The sequence below is a fragment of the Pleurodeles waltl genome, chromosome 6, assembly GCF_031143425.1.
Source record: "Pleurodeles waltl isolate 20211129_DDA chromosome 6, aPleWal1.hap1.20221129, whole genome shotgun sequence".
Lineage (NCBI taxonomy): Eukaryota > Metazoa > Chordata > Amphibia > Caudata > Salamandridae > Pleurodeles > Pleurodeles waltl.
Window position 1 is genome coordinate 1,502,093,334 of NC_090445.1, and position 21,737 is coordinate 1,502,115,070.

Sequence of the window (21,737 nt, forward strand, 5' to 3'; positions counted from 1 at the left end):
ATTCACAAAGAGGCACGGGTATCCCCAAGGGGCCCCTTCCCCTTTGTGAATTAATGTGAAAATGTTTTTTAGGAGCAGGCACTGGTCCCATGCACCACTGCCTACTCTTAAAAAATGAAAAGAAGACTTTTAATTTTCCATTTTTAAATGCATCTCGTTGTCCTTTAAGGAAAACAGGCTGCATTTAAAAAAAAAAGATTACTTTATTGAAAAGCAATCCCAGACATGGTGGTCTGCTGGGTCCAGCAGGTCACCATCCCTGTGATTGTAGCCATTCGCAGTGGCTCGCAAATTGCGACCTACCTCATGAATATTAATAAGGTAGGTCCATTTGCGAGCTCTTGCGAATCGCAGTATGAAACTCCTGGAGTTTCATAGATTCCAATAGCGATTACTTAATTGAGATTCCAAAACATCGCAATTAGGTAATCACTATTGTTAAGAATGATACATCAGGCCCCAATAACCTTAATCATAGATGAGACCTATCTGTTAAAATATATATATTTTAATTGTGAATGCTGGTTTATTCCCAAATATAGCCAAAAACACAGAGGCAAAAAATTGTAGATATCAAAAAAATCCAAAAGATCCATAATAGTGACAAATACTTCAGTACGTTTCTTGACAGCAGTGCTTGATGTGACTTTACCATCATGTTCTTTATTTTAAAACTGGCAATACAATGTTGTGTAGCAGAGTATGAAAAGTGTGCTGAGAGCCCCAATCCTGCATAAAAGTGAAGTCCTGCTGACTCAGAGACTGCTGCTGTGCATTTATCTGTCTCTGGAGCATGGTGTTCTTTATGATCTAGTGCAGTACTGTAGTAAACCCATGTGAGGTAGTGCAGCAATTTGCAGTTCAATCTGTAGGTCACATTATGTCCTCATTCTCTATAAAACTCCAGCCTTACTAGCATGGAGGCTGCTGCTGTGCGTTATCTGCGCTGAGGATGGGTTAGTGCTGTGAGCTGGTGGAATCATGCTGTGTGTTATACAACTGTGGTGGAATACTGTAGAAAGGCTTCCTCTGCAGTTCCCTGCATGCAACCAACCTCTATAAAGCAAACTGTTGTGGCATGGATGCAGTGCAAAAGCAATCTGGAATGATAGAACGTGGCAAGGAGATGCCACCTAATTCTTTACTGTAGGTTAATGAGCTGTAACTGACCTAAGCCTGCATTGAAGAGTGATAATGACACTGCACATCTGATCTAATGACTTTTATGGAACTATATGTCGCCTGTCCTCTAAATGACAATGAGGTTGGAGTCCATGGGCCTGATTGAGCAAAAAGCGCACTTGACATTTTCGGCAAGAAGCTCCAGTGCCCACATGCCTTTGCAGCCCGTACTCGAGTGTTCCAGATGCTTCTGCTTAAAACAAAGCAGCAGGATCTGTCAAAATAAGTTTAAACAGCCATCACGAGTTGCCCAGAGCTGAATCCCTGCTTTTTATGCCACTCACCAAGATAGTTGTAACGGTCAATGTTTGCTGAGCCCTCGTTGCAGCAATCTTGTCAGCCTGCAGGCAGAAGCAAAACATTTTAAAGTGAAAGATTTAATTGATGAGAAGCAATATAAATAGTCAACTTTAATGTTTCTCTATCAAAAGTTCTAAATTAATGCAAAGGCTTAGTTGGTCATTTTAAAATCTTATCATCAATCCTAGTTGGACATCCTAGCATCGAACTCAATTAAATAGATAAAGAGATAATATCAACATGCAAATTTTAATTGTACCGATAAATTCTCTTCCTGCCATACATTTATGGAGCAACAGGAAGCCCACACAGAAGAACTCCAAGCCAATGGGACTGAAAAAGTAACGGGTTTTGTGCTTAATTATGGATGTTACTATTTAGAAAGCACAAACTCAGCTAAATAGCAACAGAATGCTATACAATTAAGGGGTATGTCATCGCTTAAAAATGGGGGAAAGAATGTGCCGGATGCCCTATAAAAAAGATGGAAGTGAACAAGGGGACCAGAGAGGCAAAGAAGGCCAGGTAGGCTGGTGCATGGTGATTAGAGATTTTGCTTCAAGGAAGAGCAGGGTGTTAAGTTTTACTCAGGAAGCACAGGATGCCTGTCGAACTTCCACTGGAATGGCGATGCAAATTCTTAGGGTATGGCAAGAGAAAGTTCTTGTTTTTGTATTTTGCATGTTATGGTACCCAGTCTGCTAAAACTAGCCTTCAGTAACTTCTCTTGATGCATTGCCCGAGCCAGCCAAATATAGTGGTGTGTTCATACTGGCTGCCTTGTTCACAGTGCAGCTGGTCCTGGAGTGGATTCACGCAGTAGGGACGTTTTTGTAGTGGAGTAATTATACCCCTGAACCTCGATGTCACTTTTAAGGTGCTTTACTGCCTGGAGGATGCCTTTCAGGTCACCTGTATATCTCTTGGGTGCAGGTGAGCAGGGTATTTGGTAAGGACTATAGTGTCTACAGTTATTCTGATATTTTCCTTCAGGAGGAAGGACTTCTCTTTACAGAGCAATGGCAGGTAACTTTTTTATGGGCCCTACATGTTTCCAAGTTGAGGTTGCCGTGAGTCATGGGTTATGTTTTCCAAGTTAATTTTGCTGAATCAACTTTGGACATGGCCTTGTAATCAGATTTACCCTGCTACAGGATTTCCTTGCTTGGACAGGTGCAAGACAAGTCTGCATATTTCTGCCCTTATGTGATTCTTAAGTATAGTTGACTGTCATCATTGTATTGCTGGATGTTGACATCTGTGTTTGCCAGTCTGGTTTCCAAGGGTTTCTGCAGATATCAAAGATTACAGGTGAGGGACTGGGACCCTGAATGCTACCGCTTGTCACATGGATGTGCATAGACCTGGAAGAACCCATTGCACCAACCCGGTTCTTTCTACCAGGTAGAATTTGATTCACTTCAGAAATGTGATTTCAAATACTATTCTATGAGCAAGAATGTCAAGTAGAATTTTCTGGTTAATGGTGACAAAGACCACTGCGAGGTGAAGTAGAACGAAATGGCAAAGGGTCAGTGATCTGCAGGATATGATCTACCCCCTGGATGACTGCTATCTGTACGCTGCACCTTAGGGTTCTCTATGGGGCCAAAAATAACCGCTTCAGAACACTTCCTTCAAAAAGTATTTTAACAGTTATGAGCTACACAACCACACACACACACACACACGTGTATGTCAGTAGAAAGGCTCAGCAAAACACATAACTCATATTTGGGCATTCAGACTGGCATTAGCAAAAATAAGCCAATGGTACCTTCTATCGACTCTCTGAAAAAGGGAAAGCTAAGAAACATATAGCAAATGAACACATTTATCACAAGCATGTGTGCAGGAAAGGATGCAATGCAACTGAAGCTCGTGTACAATTTTGAATAGACATGTCTAGTAAAAACTTTGGGAACATACCTCCTCAGCACCACCTTTCTTTTCTTCAGCACCTACAAAGAATGAACAGTTACTTATGGAAGTTGTATTTCATAAAGTCTCTTATCAAAGATGTGTTGTTCTGATTTTGATATTTAGGAGAGATTGATGCAAGGACTTCACAGACTTTGCAATAAAGCTTGAAGGAAAGGATGAGAAAATAAGAATTGAAAGGAAAAACGAAAGAAGAAAGAAAGAAAGAGAATAAAGAAAGATAGGAATTTTAGAAGGAAGAAAGTAAAGAAAAGAAGAATGGAATGAAAGATAAAAGAAGGAGGAAAGAGGAAGAAAGGAAGATTATATAGAAGGGAGGCGTGAACCTGTTAGGAAAGGAACACAGATACACAGAGGCAAAACCAAAGGATAATAAAATAAATCAAAGCATGAAAAAGAAGTAGAAACTACAAAGATGCAAATAAAAAGAATTAAAACCAAAAGCAACAAGAAAAATAGAACGAGAGAAAGCGGGCACAGAACCTCTCACACAATGAGCTGTACGTTGCTGATAAACACTTGATAACAGTGCACATTTGTTAGCATTATACAAAAAGTGAAACAAATTGTAACAATATTTTCTTGGGACTTATTATTTCATTGAGAAAAATTACCTTTTTAACTGGTTGTTTGGTTTGTAGGGGATTATGGAGCGAAGTTATTTAAAATGTAAATTATTGAGTTTATTTTGTTGTACATTTTTTATATATTTTAATTTATTGTATTATGATTCATTTTGTAAATTAGTTTGTTGTTATTTTATGTTTTTTTTTTATTCAGTGTTAATTGGTTAATCAGTTTGTATACTTATAAAATAGTTTGAATGATTTTTTATTAATTGTTTCGATTTCAATTGTTTTACTTAATTTAATATTTATATTTTTTAATTGTTATCAATTTTTAATCTTTTTTGTTAATTTCAGTTGCGTATTGGTGTTTTGGGGTACTAGAAAAAGAGGTTATGTTTTTAAGTATTCACAACTTTTTCTATTTCTTTATTTAGATTTATTTGTAATACAGAATTGTATTTTTAGATTTTAATTGACTCTGATTTATATTTAATGGATACGTTTTCTTTTAAATGTTGTGTAAATCTTTTAAAAAAGCAAATAAGAGTTAGAATAGTAATCTTACACCTGCAAAACCCATTACTTTCCCTAATTTTGCTTACATTGAAGTGGGAATAGTAAATCTAATCTGTCCAAAGTCCGACGTTTTCCTGCATTTGCGTGCATTGGAGTCAGAATAGTAAATCTGATCCCTTCAAAGTACAGCACTTTCCCTACTGTTATTCAGGTTGGAGAGGGAATAGTAAATTCTAACGCCTCCAAAGTTTTACACTTTCCCTAATGTTGCTTAGATTGGAGTGGGAAAAGTAAATTTAACCCCTTCAAAGTTAAACCTTTTCCCTAAAGTTGCTCAAATTGGAGTAGGAATAGTAAATCGAACTCCTCCAAAGTCCAACACTTTCCCTACAGTTTCTAGATTGAAGGGGGAATGTAAATCTAACTCAAGCAAAGTGCAAATCCTTCCTAACTGCTGTTTATGTTGGAGTAGATATACCAAAGTAAACTCTCCAAAGTCCCACACTGTCTCTGTATTCGCTGACATTGTAGTTGGAATAGTAAATCTAACCCATCAAAATCCAATGCATTCCCTACAGTTGCTCACAGTTAATGGAAATATCAAATCTAACCCCTCCAAAGTCAAACTTTTTTCTGTTTTTGCTTAATTAGGAATGAGAATGAGAATAGTAAACTTAACCTCTCCAAAATCCAACATTTTCCCTTCTGTGGCTCAGATGAGAGTGAGAATAGAAAGTCTAACCCTTTCAAAGTCCAATACTTTCCCTACTGTGGCTCAGATGGCAGTGGAAATAGTAAACTTTCCATACTGTTATTCAGATTGGAGTAGGAATAGAAAATCGAACCCCTCCAATATTCAACACTTTCCCTGTTTTTTACTATGTTGCAGTGGGAATTGTATATTTAATCTTTCCAAAGTAAAACCCCTTCCTACTGTTGGTCAGATTGGAGCGTGAATAGTATATCTAACCCAAAGTCCAGCACTTTCTCTTCTTCTGTTTATGTGGAAGTGGGGAATAATAAATCTGTTGCCTCCAAATTCCAAAATTTCCACTACTCTTGTTCAGAGTGGAATAGGAAATTTACATAACCCCTTTAGAGCCCAACACATTCCCTACTGTTATTTATGCTGAAGTGGGAATGGTAAATGCATCCCCTCCAAAACACTCCTGTTTTTTCTCACTTTGGAGTGTGAGCAGAATTTTGTACCCTGTCAAGTCCAACGCTTTCCATCTTGTAGTATAAGTGGGAGTGGATACAGTAAATCTGACTTCTTCAGCTTCCAACGTTTACCTACTATTGTTCTGTTAGAATTGTTAATATTTATTTAATTAAAAAACAGAATTTTACAATTATTTATAAAATTAAATAATTTGTATTTTCTTCTATTTAATTTTTTTTGGTTTTGTATTGTTTTTCTTTTTTAAATAATTTGATGTATGTTTTTGTAACAATTGTTTATCTTTTACTAATATTATTAATATTTTTAGTGTCTTTTATTTGATACGTTATTTGCATATTGTTTTTTTTTTTTTATGTATATGAGTATACCTCTTTCTCTCTCTCTCTATATATATATATATATGTATATATACACATATATATATATATATGTATCAATCAATCAGTATTTGTAAAGCGCAGCTACTCACCCGTGAGGGTCTCAAGGTGCTGGGGGAGAGGGGAGGGCTCATCCGAAGAGCTACGTCTTGACGTTCTTCCTGAAGATGGTGAGCAACGGGCTTTGTCTGAGGTGCAGGGGGAGGTTGTTCCAGCTCTTTACTGCAGTGTAGGTGAAAGATGGTCCTCTGGCTGTGGTTTTGCGGATGCGAGGAACGGTGGCCAGGGCCATCTCGGCTGAGAGAAGGGATCTGACAGGAGTGTGGAAGGAGACGCAGTGGTTCAGGTAGTGGTGGTGCGTTGTGTATGGCCTTGTACGTGTGAGTGAGAAGCATGAAGGTGATTCGCTGTTCAAGACTGTGATTCGCTTCTTGACCAGTAGCCAGTGGAGGGTCCTCAGGTGTTGGGAGATTTGTTCTCGGTGAGGGAGGTCCAGAATGAGTATGGCGGTGGCACTCTGGATGAGTTGAAGTTTTTTGATGTTCCTAGTTGAGGTGCTGGCGTAGAGGGCGTCGCTGTAGTGAAGCTTACTCATGACTAAGGCGTGGGTGACTGTCCTGTAACAGTCTGCTGGGTTCCAACTGAAGATCTTCCGGAGTTTGCGGAGTGTGTGCCAGCAGCAGGAGGCGACAGAGTTTACCTGGCGAGTCATAGATAGGGAGGAGTCGGGGATGATACCTTTGTTGCGGGCATGCTCGGTCTGTGCAGGAGGGGGTGCTGAGGGATGTGGGCCACCAGGAGTCGTCCCAGGCGGAGGTGGCATTTCCGAAATGATGAGCTCCGCGTTGTCAGAGTTAAGCTTGAGGCATTTTTCTTGGAGACAGCTTTCATTCCTGCATGAAAGTTCCTTCTGGCCGTGTCCGGATCTTTGGTGAGGGAAATGATGAGTTGTGTGTCATCGGCCTATGACACGATGTTCATACCGTGGCTTCTGATGATGGCAGCAAGAGGGGCCATGTATACGTTGAACAGTGTGGGACTCAGTGAGGATCCTTGGGGGACTCCAGAGTTGACTCCTGTGGGTCTAGAGGTGTAGGGTGGGAGTCTGACCCTCTGCATCCTCCCAGAGAGGAAGGAGTGGATCCATTCCAGGGCTCTTCCACAGATTCCTATGTCGTGGAGTCTGGTGTGCAGAGAGCTGTGGGAGACTGCATTGAAAGCTGCTGAGAGGTCGAGGAGTATGAGTGCTGCAGAGTGGCCGCGATCTAGGAGTAATCGGATGTCGTCAGTGGCTGCCAGCAGTGTTGTCACCGTGCTGTGATTGCTGCGGAAGCCAGGGTGGGAGCTGTCCAGGGAGTTGTTGGCCTCGATGAAATTCCGTAGTAGTGCCCTGATTGCTTTCTCTAGTACTTTGGTGGGTTAACAACGAGATGGGCTGGAAATTCTTAAGTTCTGATGGGTCGGCCGAATGTTTCTTCAGGAGAGGGCGCATTTCAGCATGTTTCCAGTCTTCAGGGAAGGTGCCCGTGCTGATGGAGCAGTTGATTGTGTTACGAAGCTTGGGGGTGATGGATGGGCTGGCTCCGATGTATATGTGGTGTAGGCAGGGCTCTGAGGTGGCTCCAGAATAGGTGCTGTTCAGGATGTTGACTGTTTCCTTTGTGGTGAGCTTGGACCAGTTGTGGATGGTCTGGACAGATTTTGGGGGTGGGTCGGTCACAGGTTCCAGTTCCAGGTGACAGGATGTGGTAGATGTCCTGTATCTTGTGGTGGTAAAAGGAGGCGAGTTTGTCGCAGAAGTCCTGTGACAGGGGATGATGGTGGCTTCAGAGGGGGGATCTGTGAACTCGTTGATGACTGAGAAGAGTTCCTTTGAGTTGTGTGTGGAGGAGTTGATGCACTCCCGGAGTGTGTCCTTCCTTGCGTTCTTGATTTTTAATCGGTGGGTTGCGGTTGTGGCTTTGAATGAGGTGAGGTCTGTGCTAGATTTGCTGTGTCCATTTTTTCTCTAAACATCTGCGGGTACGCTTAGATTTTTGGAGTTTGGTGGTGAGCCAGCTGCCCTTCTTAGGTACGTGTTTGGCCGATGTCAGCTGGAGAGGGGCGAAGGGCTAGAGTGTCAGCACATTTGGTGATCCATGCGTTGAGATTGCATACTGCTGTGTTGGCATCGTCAGAGGGGGAGGGAGGGATTTGGCGAGCAATGAGGTGAGTTGCTTGTTGGTAATTTCATTCCATTTCCTGTGGGGAGTCCTGGAGGTCCGGGTGCTGCTGCTGGGTGCAGTGATTGTGAAGTGTATGCAGCGGTGGTCGGTCCAGTTTGAGGTGGAGATGGTCTTGAATGGTGATCTGGTCGCTTGAGGTGAAGATGGGGTCCAGTGTGTGTCCTGCGATGTGTGTGGGTATGGAGACTAGCTGTCTGAGGCCAAGGGTGACGAGGTTGTCGAATAGAGCGGTAGTGCTTGGGTCGGTGCGTTCCTCGAGGTGGAAGTTCAGATCACCGAGCAGCAGGTAGTCGATTGACGCCAGGGCCTGGGGGGTAGCGATGTCTACGACGTTGTCTATGAAAGCTGTGCGGGGCCAGGTGGCACGTACACCAGTGTGCCGCAGAGGGAGGAGTTGTGGTTGGAGTGTACCAGGAAGTGAAGGTGTTCCATAGTGGTGCAGTGTTCTTCTTGGATGGCCTTGACACGTAGTGAGGACTTGTGCACAATGGCAAGTCCTCCACCCGAGCGGGAGGGCCGGTTCCTCCTTGGGATGCTGTAACTGTCGGAAATGGCGATGGCGATGTCTGGACCCGAGGTGGGGTTGGTCCAGGTCTCGTGAGGAAGGCGAAGTCGGGTGGTGTCGATCAGGTCCCAGAGTTCGGTGGCATGTTTGTGGAGGGAGTGGATGTTCAGGAGCAGGCAGTTGATGGGGTTGTGGAGGTTATTGGTATCTTTGTGAGTGGAGAGTTTGTTGATGTTGGTGCTGAAGTTGCAGTTCCTGCAAGTGAAAGGTCTCTGGGTGTCCTTGGGGGAGATGGTGCAACAGTTGTTGAGATGTCTGACCTTGAGGTGGAGGAGGGTCTCGGAGTCATAACGGAGGCAGTCCAGGGGGTGGTTTAAAGGAGATCCAGGGTTCCTGGCACTGTTTGCGGTCAAGGCGCGGACGGGTGCAGTCGGGCTTGCCTTTGGCAATATTTTGCCTATTATTTTTAATTTGGATTTTTTATTTTACCCTTTATTTGAAATGAAATTATATATAATGCTAAATGTATATAGCTATTTCAGTTTACTTACCTATTTTAACAGTATTTTGGTCCACAATATTTTTTGTAGTTTATGTACAAAGTACTCCTTATTTTGGTTCCTGATATTTCTGTCTCAATATTTGTTGTTGTAATATTTTTTGTTCCCAATGTTTGTCATACAAGCATTTAACCTTCTCTGAGGCTTCCTCAACTGGGATATAGGACTACAGAGCTTCTCTTGAGGTAACCTCTAACTTTCTGTGATATAATCTTGTCCACAATGTTGCTACAGAGGAAACCCCACTAACCGCAGCCGTGTCAGATCTCGATGAGTGTTGTCAAAGTGTTTCTCACTTCACTCCCCACAATGTGTCCCAAGGACTGTGAATGAATATCTTTCTTTCCGGAATTCTCTTCCAACCAATAAAGAACAACTTAACATCAATAATGTAACAGGTCCCATTGTAAATAATTAGATAGATTATTGATGTGTGGGTTTATCGTGTTTTGGCCAGCTTTACCACTTGGACCTCCGCAACCTCCAACCCACCAGCCACTTCAATGGGAAGCCATTGCATACATTAGGGTTGATTTACTAACATTTCACACAATGCACCACTGAAAGGCAACTTGCTGCATTGCGTGAAAGGAGGACATCTGAAATGCACCTTATTTCCAAAGATATGAAACATTTCTGCTGCCTCCCCGAGCTGGCGCACTGTGTTCTACTTAATGCCAAAGTAGGCATCCTTGCGCCATGGTGTAAAGGTGCCTGCCTTACAGGCAGGATTGTTTTTGTGGAAAAAGGGATACCTTCCTCCTCGAAAACAGGCATTTTCCTTTTTTCTATATGTGAAGCATAATGCATCACACACAAAAAAGGAAACAATGAGGAGAAATAAAAATATTTCTCCTTGTCACCCCTGGGTCTAAGAGGCGTACAATTTTGACGCATACCCAACTTTACAATTCTTTGTAAATCTGCGAATGTTAAAACAGTTACATTACTCCAGAGGGCTGCAAAAAACTGTTTTTTGTTAATACCACCACTGTCCCACACCGTGGTCCCTAAAATCGGTCATGTTCCTGTACAGCTGCAATTAAACATATGAAGTTCTCCTGGGATTTTTTTGCACTCTGCAATTTCCATCCGCTTTTGCCTCCAAAATGATCGCTATGCAGAATCTTTTTGCTTAGCCTCTACTCAACATCTGAAGTTACCGGGAATCAACTCCTTGCCGTCTTTGCACTCTTGCTGTTCTATATTTGCTTTGGTGCCCAAAACAAATGCTATGCAGAATGCTAAAACTAACCACCCGAATTATTCTGGGGACAATCTTTTCCTGAGTTGCACCTAGCACTTTCTGAATCTGCCCAAGTTTCTTAAAACTGAATGCTTTGTAGCATGTTAAGGCTACCTATACCACCTCTGATATAGCTTCATGCTGCTTCTGAATGTTACATATTTTATTGTACCCCTTTAATTTGCTACCTACAGCTATTAAGATCACTATTCTATTAAAAAGCTAAAGTCAATATTAATAAGTAGGCTTAACCCTACTATGCGTTTGCTCTGTTTCTTTTTCCTGCTCTGCTGGTAAGTATCTGACTAATAATGAGGGCTTCTCCTCTTTTGCTGTAAGCATTCGATCAGCAGTGACTACTTGCCTTGATCTTTGCCGCTAAATATCTACTAACAATGTCTGCTTCTCCTCCTTTGCTGGTAAGTTTTAATTCAATATTGATTGCTTGCCTCGTACTTTAGTTCTTCAAGACATCAACCATCCTCCTTGGGAGCTAAGTGGCTCAGCCTACTGAGTTTACAACAGATTCTTCTGTCCGGTCTCAAACCGTCTTCTGGAATTTGCACAACCGAGATGCCCTTTACTTTATTTAAATCCGATGGGAGACTGGCGGACAATTTGAATGTGTTTACAAAGTATTCACATGCACTGTGCATGGTCCAAAGGCAATGCAAGCCCTAAGTATATCTGGTCCCTTATATGCCGGCTAAATGTTATGGAATGAAGCAACTGTACAACCCAGTGGTTGAAGTGGGTGGGATTGGAGGGGCAAGATGTGCCCCTAATTTCTTAATTTATGAAGAAAAAAATCCCCTACTTTTATCCTGGGACGGTAAACTCTGATCTTGCACATGCTTCAGCTTAAGTTTTATTCAGGAAGACTCGTATGCTGTGAGACTGAGGGAGGGGAAGGCAGCTTACCAATAAACAGGCCTTCTTGCCAGGGTGTCTCCTCGCCTGAAAGAAATGCAAATGCTCACAACTGGTTAATTTGCAAATGTAAAGGGGTCCTGGGAGCCCATGCTTGTTTAATTGATAGAATCACATGAAGCTTGTGATGACAAAGATTCAGGGACTCATTACGAGGCTGGCCGGCCAGCCACTGGCCCACCAGCCCAGTGGAGAGGAGACCGCCGTGAAGCTGGTGGTCCCCCACCCCCTTGGCCCCATTATGATGTTTCCACTGTGCTGACTGGTGTAAACCTATATATTTGGAGGTTTCTGACGGTCAGCCCAGCGGAAACAGTGTGGCAGCATTGGCCTCGGCTCCACATGGAGCCGAGGCCAATAGCGCTGTACAGAGAGGGCCTCCAGCACCCTCGGAATGCTCACTGTTTGCATAGCAGACAGTGAGCATTCCGTGGGTGCTGGGCAGGGGGGGCCCTCCACTGCCCACAACATAGTTGTGGGCTATGCATGGGTCCCACTGTGGTCCCCAGTACAGTCCTTTCGCCAGCCTTTCCATCGCAGTTCAACCACCATGGAAAGGCTGGCAGAAAGGGGACTCGTGATCAGCACAGCAGTGCTGAACTCAGCACTGCTGTGATTGACCACAACTCCAACCTCTGCCAGCCCGGTGGGAACCATGTTTCTGGCAATAGAGCCAGTCCGACTGCCAGAGTCGTAATGTGGCAGTCCAACCGCCAGGAGTGTGGCGGTCCAACTGCTACCACGAGTCTGGCAGTCAGTGAACTGCCAGACTTGTAATGAGTTCCTTAATCTTTTTGACTTGTAGTGCAAGGGAGTCACTAGCTCAGTTGTGCAGTGTGTGTTTTTCAGGGCAGTTAAATACAAATAAATCATTATGTACAGTCTAGGCATTACTAAAACCTACATTTTGGAAGCACGATTTTATCTGAAACCTTTTTGCACATTTGGTAGCAGTTTGTCTTACACTGCGTGTAATGCAAGTTTAACACAATGCTTTACATATTCTTAGTGCTTTCTGTCACAGGCTGGGCTCTCATAGCACTAACAATACACAAGCCCCAATTTTCCATTGAGCCAACCGATATTTTATTCTGTGGCTTTCTGGATACACATATACCTCTCCGTGCATTAACTAATAGAGGTTCATAATACACAATAGTGCTCTTACCACTGATTAACTTAACTTTTTGTAATTTATTTTTCATCTAAGCCTTGATTTATTTTATATGTGGCTAACTGAAGGAGAATATTTTGTTTCTTTTAGCCACACCTTTGACCTGGCCACCACACTCATTCAACCTGCCTCCATTGCATGCAGCATCACAGTTCCCATACTTTTTTTAATGCACTCGGACCACTGGCACAACCTGTATTTCAGCACTGAATATCAGTCTGTTAGTGCATAATGTCTCACTTATCAAGTGGTCCCTGCAGGTTTCCATGTCAGATGGGATTTCTCCCAGTAATCTCTAGGATTACATAGTACTTCTCACATCTTCTGGGACAAATGTGGTTGGGAGGCATCAGTTATTCCTGAGGCTTCGTATATTTTCTCAACAGTGCTGATCATGTGAATCTTAGAGGCCATTCAGAACCACAGTGTAAAAGGGAAGGACCTGTCTCTTGAGGAGTTCCTATGCCATGTTGGACAATGTTCATCTTTTATCGAGAACCCTTGAAATTGGGAAACCATGCTTTTCTTAAAGATGAACTCTTCCAATAAAAATCTTCTTGCTGCCCTAATGATTTTTTCCTGCAATTTAGATGAGTTGTGTTTTACCAAAATATCTTGCTGTCAATGCACTGGAGCTTCCCTCAGGGCACCCACTCTGTGTGCAATGCACAATCAGAACTACCAAATGTTGTTCTTCATGTGGGATGGCCCTGGACAGGTCTGCACAGAACATATCCAAGGTTTCTTCTGTCTTCATCATGTTAGGCATCCTGATATTTACCCTGAGCAACCGATTTCCTTCTAATCTTGAAATTAGTCTTCCATGGAAACAACAGCCGATTGAGATGTCAGCATGACATGTCTCATGCCGGCTACATTGTCCTCATTCATAGAGACCCTCTCACCGTTGGCCTATAAGGCTTTGATGAGATCTGCTAAGGTTGCCATCATTTCTGTTTTTAGTGCCTGAAGTTGGGACGCAGATGTCTCAGAGATCTTTTGGTGGAGTTACGCATTTTTCAAGTCCTCTTTGATAAGTAGGTTGTGGTTGTCACATTTTATTTGCAGCCATTTCGGCTGTGGAAAGCTGTTTCTTGTTTTGTTTTCTGGGTTGAACACAATACTTTGTGTTATCTCCCAACACTGCTTCAAATCCTTTTGTTAGTATATTGCACTTCCCTTTGGCATCTATTTATGACTCTGTGTGCACCCTGGACAGTGTGAAGGGGGCCACTGGCTCCAGACTTGATCGTGAGGTATTCAGTGTGGGGGACTTTTCAAGCTTTTAAAATAGAAGGGCCTGTCCCCTTGGACCATTAATGTCCCATACGTGCTTAAGGATATAGAATATCCCATATCTTTCATTTGTTACTTAGTACTTTATTGCCACCAGGGGTTCAAGAAAGACTCTCCGGATATGTGAATTCAATGGGCACAGTATAAATTTTAGTATGAGAAACTCTGAGGTATTTTTGAGGTGCCACTTCATTGTGTTCGATCAGTCCCTGTGGTTGGCAGCAATTCCATCTCTCTTTGTGTTGATGAGTTCCAACTCCCATTTAGAGCAGCCTTGTTTTCTTTCTTTGGAGGCCCACTAGGCTGCAAGATGACCAACTCTTCATTGTGACCTGCACCAGCTTATGTCGTTCATTTAATTTTCTATACAGAATTCCAGGAGCTCAACCTTTCAGTATCCCTATACTATGTAGGGCAGGTGGCTACCCTTGGAGGGCCCACTGCTACTCTGGAGAGAATTGTGGGTGTCCAAAAGGGTTGATCTGTCTGGAGCACACTCCTGAATTGCCATCTTACATTGCCGCTGGCCATGAGCCAGTAATGTGATGGAGTTTTAAACAAGATAAGAAAAATCCAGAGTCAAAATATCCTATCATTGTTGGTTGTTGCAGTTTAAAACTACATGTGGCAGATGAATGAGAATGGCCCATGAAGTGTTTGTAAGTTTGCAAAGAGCTTTGGAGGTAAGAAAATACATGGGACTTTAAATTGCCTCTTAACTAAGACAACAATATTGTGCATCTACTGTGTCAGCCACAGTGTCTCATAATGACCACTGAGTGCTAAATAATTTACAACTACTACCACTGGGTGTAGGTAATAACTTTGGCGTATATGCTTGACTTGCTCCAAACTGATCCATCCTTCTCTGCTTCAAATTTAGCTACAAGGCTTTTGCTCATCAGCTGCTCCACTAGACAGTCTGGGATCATCTACCTGTCATGGCTCACTGGCAAGTAATTCTTTCACACCCCCATTCATTCAGGAAAGACATCACTGGAGGCCACAGGCTCCAACTACATTAAGCCATTCCCAAGAGCTTCTCCACCATATCTAGCAGAATTAATATACAAAAATGTAAGAAAAAGACTAAAAATGCAACTGCAAGTTCAGTACTTAGAAACACAAATTGCTGTTGCCTATATCACTCCAAACATAAAAATTAACAAGATGGACCTCCTTTTCTTAACAACCAACCCAGGCATATGATAAAAGACACTTCAGTCTAAACTCACCACAACCTGTCAAAAATCCGAGATGTTTACAGATTTCATGGTGACATCTCTTACCTTAATCTTGTTTACAGTAATTTCTCTATCAAGATGCAAGCCAATAACAGGAACTAATTAGACTTTAAAAAGATTTCACAAAGCTTAAAAAACTCAAAACCAAGTACTGTTATTTAGGCAAAATTTACCTCTTCTCCATTTGACTCAAACCCCATGCCTCCTACACTTCTTACTATGGCCCTCATTACAACCCTGGCGTTTGCTGGTAAAGCAGCGTTAATACCGCCAACAGGCTGGCGGTAAAAAAAATGGGATTTGGACCTGGCGGTAACCACCATCAAAAACCGCCACTTTAACACTCCGACCGCCAGGGTGGTAATGGCCGCTGGGCTGGAGACTTCGGTCTCCAGCCCGCCGGCCATCAGAATCCCACCCTCAGGAGTACGACCCAGCCTACCGCCATGGATTTTGTGCCGAACTTACCACCACGAAAACCATGGTGGTAGGCACTATCAGAGCCAGGGAATCCTTTCCCTGGCACTGATAGAGGTCTCCCTGCCCCTCCCCAGAGTCCTCCCCCACCCTCTCCCTCTCCTGCCCCTCCACACATATACACACCCACTTGCGCACCCATAGACACACATTCACACATGCATACCCACCAGCACCCACGCATGTACACATACATAAAACAAAAAACATAAAGGTGGTGCACCACTTGTCCAAATAAGCAAATTGTGTATTCAAGAGTCCAATCCCCTTGTAGTGAGAATATGGTGAATTTTCTCTTTGTTTTCTTCCACTTTTTCTTTACAACATGTTTAGTTATGATGACAACAACCAACGAGTTTCGTCCTTCCATATAGGACTACTTCAGGGCTAATTCATTTCCGATTGATTTGTCATTTTGCAAGTGTTCTCATTCCCTTCAAATCGGCCGTACCATGTTTAGTCTTCTAAAGTGTATGTACACAGACATACCCACACACTGCAACACACACCAACATACTTAGTCGCACACATGCATTCACAACACACATCACTCACAGTCAGTCATTCATGCACGTGTTCAACGCGACTCACACGCGCAAGCACGCATTCCAAAACATACACACACACACACCCACATGCACACAACACCCCCCACATACACACACACTCCCCACATACACACACACTCCCCACATACACACAACACCCCCCACCGCCCTCTCCTGTCGGAGAACACGACTTACCAGCTTGCAGGGGGTCCTCCGGCTGGAGACGGTCCGCGGCGCTGCTGTCAGCAGCAACGTCCGCCATCAAAACACTACCAGGACCCATCATTGGCCATGATACGGTCGACAGTGTTTTGCTGGTGTGGTGGTGCTGCTGTCAGCAGCGCCGCCTTACTGCCGTCCGCCGCCATGACCTTTGGCGGTATTCCACCAGCATTCTGGCAGAATACCGTTGGCGGTCATAATACGCGTAGACGACTGGTAGCCACGGCGGCGGTATGTTGGCAGCCGTCGCCGGTGCGGTAGGCGGTAGTTACCGCCAATGTTGAAATGAGGGCCTATATGTTTTAATCTCTCACAATTAACATGTGTTTTTATATTGTAATAATGCATGGTGCAGATGGTTTAACCCTTCACCCTTACCCGTCCTTGGCTGTGTAATTGGTTTGTTCCTTAGAACAGTACATGGAACTCAATTAAAATGTTCGTGAGCTCTGTCAGACCATTCTTGACTGAAGTAAATCAGCTGTGTAGCGACACTATGGAATGCCTTTGAAGAGATAATAAACCTACCATCACCTACTTCAACCATTTTCTCTTCATCATTACCACTTCACTTCTTTACAATGGCAACAAGGATGGGATAGCTTTGCAGGGGACAGCTGTGCATTTCCCACCCCTGTGGCATTACATGGACTACTAGCTTCCCTTCTACAGCTGTAGTTTATTCTCCTCATCCTTGCGGTTAGGTCATTCATATTGGCCTCTCATAGACACTAATAATTTTGCCTGGATTTGTTCTGCGCTCTTCATTCCTGGTAGTACTCAGGTGATCTAGTTTTCGGAGAGTACTTACTTTAATGTTAGTGGCTACCAGAAAGATGTCTCTGATAATCATAATACCAGGATCAAAATTGTGTTCATTTAAAATTTACAGCGCACAAATGCTTTGAGTGGAAGGCAATGAATTTTAATTGTGGCAGAGTTTATAGTTCATTGCTGTGCTGAGTAGTGCCTTCAGTAGTTGAAGATCAATCTACAGACACACTATAATTTTGTAGCTGTTCAGCTCGTAAGGATTACTAATCCTAGAAAGCTGCATAGTACGTGACTGTGGTCATTATTAACTTTTCTCTTTAAGCACTGCCAAAGGGGTAAAGCCAAGACTTTTTCTGACCTGTCAGTCTGCGTCTAGTTGCATCGTATGTGCTGCTAACCTGCCAGCTGTGGGAATGCAAGTTACAGCCTTAACCACGCGGCAACCATCAGCGTGGTGCCAATATTAAGACAGCGGTATCAGCTCAAGAAAGACAAACTGGAATTTGGCTCACATTCCTGTACACTTAAGAGCCGAAGTAACTTGAGCCAGCCCTAGATTATGTTTTACCTGCGGCATACTACTGAATGAAGTTGACATTCTATGTCAGGACCAGAGGCGAGAATTATGCAGTCCTTTCTCCACTTTTATTAAAACAGCAATTTCAAAGTTCAACAATAGAAAGAGAAAAAACATCTAAAAAACTGCCAATCCCATGATGCTCCCTTGCCGTCATGGTGACCGATGACCAATCCTTTCCATGTCTGATGACGATATAACTGTCAGACCACCTTCGTCCTTCCTCTTTCTTCACTGCTGCTCTGTCAGTTAAGTCCTCGCTGCCTTAACTTCCTTTATGGAGTGCGGGGATTGCCTTGAGCTTATTGCTGCCTAAAATAACATTGTGGTTGTGGTCTGGTAATTGGTTTTTCTTCCTTATTCGTAGGCTCTTGTTGCGCAGTAGGCTTCGGCCCGAGCGTGTGTGAGGTGACGTGCGGAGTCACTAGGGCCTCATTTTTGCGCCACTAGATATTCCGTTAGGCACTCGCCGATCGCAGCAGAAGCGTTTTCTTTGCTCTCTGCGATCGCCGGTGCGAGCAGGGAGGATCGGACCGTGCCCTCGCGGTCCCGTCCATTCTGCCCTCCCATCCCTCGCTGACACTGCGCGTGCAGTAAAAACAGGCTCGGCCTGTCAATTATATTAAACCTGTGTGGGAAGGTGGTTTACCCAGCAGTGCAGGGGTTTCTTCTGCAACATACTGGGTGTATTTTAGAGCATATCAATGGGGCTACCCTGATATCTGTAGGGTGATTACTGGTGCGCCCACCCCTGCTTCATTGGTATTCATTGGAATACGGTTTATTTACCTAACTAAGCCACTTTTTCGTCATGGATCCTTTGGAGGCCAATGCTTATAACCCTTTCCCGGCTGCGGAGGAGGTTTGGCCCTCCCAGCGTCACCTTCCTCCAGGGGTGGACAGAATCCTTTCGCAAGCGATTGCAAAGGCCCTCGCCCCCCTTCAGGCTAGGGTGGACAAGCTTATGGACCAGGTGTCCAGCACCACGGGCATGCTAGGGGATGTAGGTGCCGGCCCCAGCAACGCTACTAGGACCTCCTCCTCGAAACAAATGAAGCATGACGGGGGCACCTCAAGGCCTTTGAGAAGCTGCATGAGGCATTCCGCATGAGCGCACGGACGTTAAAATATACACCCTGCCAGGAGGGTGTATTACCCGGAGAGCATGGTGGCGCAGGTGCCCTGGATATGGATCTTTTTCAGGGATTTCCCCGATCGGGGGGTGACTCTGATGAATAGGGATTATCGGATGAGAGGTGCGATTTGGGCAGACCTTGGCGCCCATCGACGACCGTCTCTAGTTATGATGAGGATGGGCCAGAGGAGCCAGACATGGTCGAAGTGGAAGACATATCATCCTAGGCCTTCTGAGTGGATGCTGGACGCCAAGGTGGTGGCTTATGTAGCCAAGGCCATTCGCTATCCTCTGGACAAGGAGGTGAGAGCCCGCTTTCAGGTGGAATGCCCTAGACCAGCACTAGAGGACAAGGTTGGGGTAACCCCCTCCATTGACCCTAAATTATGTAAATTATTTTCCAAGAATATGCGCGACTCGAAGAAGGGTATCGATTGATCCTGGTGGGCTTGCTAGGATAAACTTTTGGATGTCCTGGGCCCAATCACTAAGATTATTGAAATGGTGGAGGCCTCCAAAATTTCCAGGGTCCCCTTGCAGATGGACAAAGTAGCGGGATGGTATGCAACGAGTGGTCTGTTTGTTCGGTAATGCTAACTGCGCCATTTCGGCCAGGAGGCGTAGATCATTTCTGATAAAAGTTGATCCCAAACTGGGGGAGTTATCCAGCTCGGAAGCGGGAGCAGTAGCACAAGACAATCTCTTTGCAGACCGTTTGTTAAGGAGCTGGGGAAATTCGTGTTGACTTTTTCTGTGTTGGATAAGACGCGGTCGTCCATGAAGAAGATATTCCCAGGGAAGGTATTCCAAGGGTCCAGAAGAGGCAGGGGTCTCTCCTCCGGCCGTGCTCCTCAATCAGGCCCCTCCAGATTTCAAGCCCGTCGGAACTACGACTGCACTGAGGGCAGACAAGGGACCTTCTACCCCAACAGATGTGCCAAGAGAAGTAGACCTTCCTGGACGGCCAGCGGAGCCTCCAGCGCCTCAGGAGGAACTGTTGGTAAGCGTTCTTCTTTTTTCCCCCTCTAAAAATAGGAGGGAGATTGGCATTATTTGTAAGGAACTTGGAGCGGATTACCTCAGACCTCTGGGTACTAGAGACCGTTGTGGTTTTCCACATAGAGTTTGATGGTTCTCCAACCCAACGAGTTCCACCTCGTCCCATTCATTTCAATTTACAAGCGTCCTAGTTGGTAGAGTCTGAGATTCAACAACTTCTTTGCAAAGGGGGCATAGTTCAGATGTCCCTGCACCCAAGGGGTTTCTTGAGCAACATTTTCCTGGTCGAGAAGAAGGGCAAGGGGTTCTGTCCTGTGATAGACCTCAGAGAATTCAACGAGTGGATAGTCTACCGTAACCTCAAGATGGAGTGTATCCATCTCCTCAGGGATATATTGCTCCAAGGGGATTGGTTGGTCCGCTTAGACCTAAAGGACACATATCTGACAGTTCCCATTTTCTGACCTCACCAGCGTTTTCTGCAGTTTCAGTGGCAGGATCGATCTCTGAGTTCCAGTGCCTACCATTTGGCCTTTCTTCTGCTCTGTGGTGTTTCACGAAGCTGCTGAGGCCGGTCGTAGAGTTCCTGAGAACTCGGGCATCAGGTTGATTATTTATCTAGATGATATCCTCCTGAGGGGCCAGTCACGGGAGCAACTGCTGAATTACCTGAACACAACTATTGTGTTGCTTCAGGAACTTGGGTTTGTGGTCAACAGGGACAAGTCAATGCTTTGTCCATCCCAGTCCACGATTTTCCTGGGTTTTCTAGTAGACACGGTCTCAGCCACTCTAAGCCTTCTAGTGGGCAAGATCTCCAAAATCAAGAAGCTTGCGAGAGTGATCATGAGGGACAAGATTTCCCTGCGCCAGATTGCCTAGATAGTGGGTCTTTTATCCTTGTCCATTCAGGTGATGTTCCCGAGTACCTCCACTACAGGGCCTTCCAATGACTCAAGGCGGCTCACCTTCGGCAGAGCTTCACGTACTCGGAGCTGGTGGAACTATCTGCAGAAGCCAGGTTGGAAATATCTTGGTGGTTGAACCACCTGGAGGCATGGAACGAGAGAGCGATCTTTGAATCCCTTGCGGACATGATAATAGAGTCAGACGACAGCAGGATGGGCTGGGGTGCCAGATGTTGTCAGATCTCCATGGGGGGTCTATGGACTTCAGAGGAACTGGATCTCCATATCAATTGTTTGGAACGCCTGGTGAGTTTTTTGCGATCCGTTTATTAACACGGGACAAAGCATCTTGTTTCGTCCTGTTAAGAATGGACAACACGTCAGAATCCAGTACATCAACAAGCTGGGTGGCACACGCTCCAGAGTCCTGGTGGACCTGGCCAAAGATTTTTGGCATTATTGCCTGGAGAAGGGGATTGCGGTGACGGTGGAGTACCTTTCGGGTCAACAGAATTTGGTGGTGGACTGGAACTCCCGTCACCTCAAGGACTACAGTGATTGGCGTCTGGATCCGTCAGTTTTTCAATCGCTGATGGCATTTTGGGGTCCCTGTGAGGTGGACCTGTTTGTGTACAGGTTCAACGCTCAGCTTCCTCAGTATTTCATCTGGAGACCGGATCCGGGAGCCGAGGCGGTGGACGCGTTTCTACAGGATTGGTCAAAGTTTCAAGGCAATGCTTTCCCTCCATTTCTCTTGATTCTGAGGGTTTCAGCTCAAGTCAGGAGGCAGAAAGCGTCTCTGGTTCTAGTTACACCTGTATGGAAGGCACAGGTATTGTTTCCCACCTT

The 21,737-nt window shown here is 44.5% G+C and overlaps 1 protein-coding gene across 1 annotated transcript in view; it reads right to left on the reverse strand.

The window, feature by feature from the left end:
- The window catches only part of LOC138300996 (glutamate receptor U1-like), a 229,767-nt gene that overhangs the window by 51,412 nt on the left and 156,618 nt on the right, over positions 1-21,737 (reverse strand). The window contains exons 4-5 of the mRNA XM_069240982.1: positions 3,412-3,443; positions 1,467-1,523 (exon numbers count right to left, since the gene is read on the reverse strand). Coding sequence (XP_069097083.1) covers positions 1,467-1,523; positions 3,412-3,443 — 89 coding nt within the window. The remainder of the gene's footprint in view (positions 1-1,466; positions 1,524-3,411; positions 3,444-21,737) is intronic.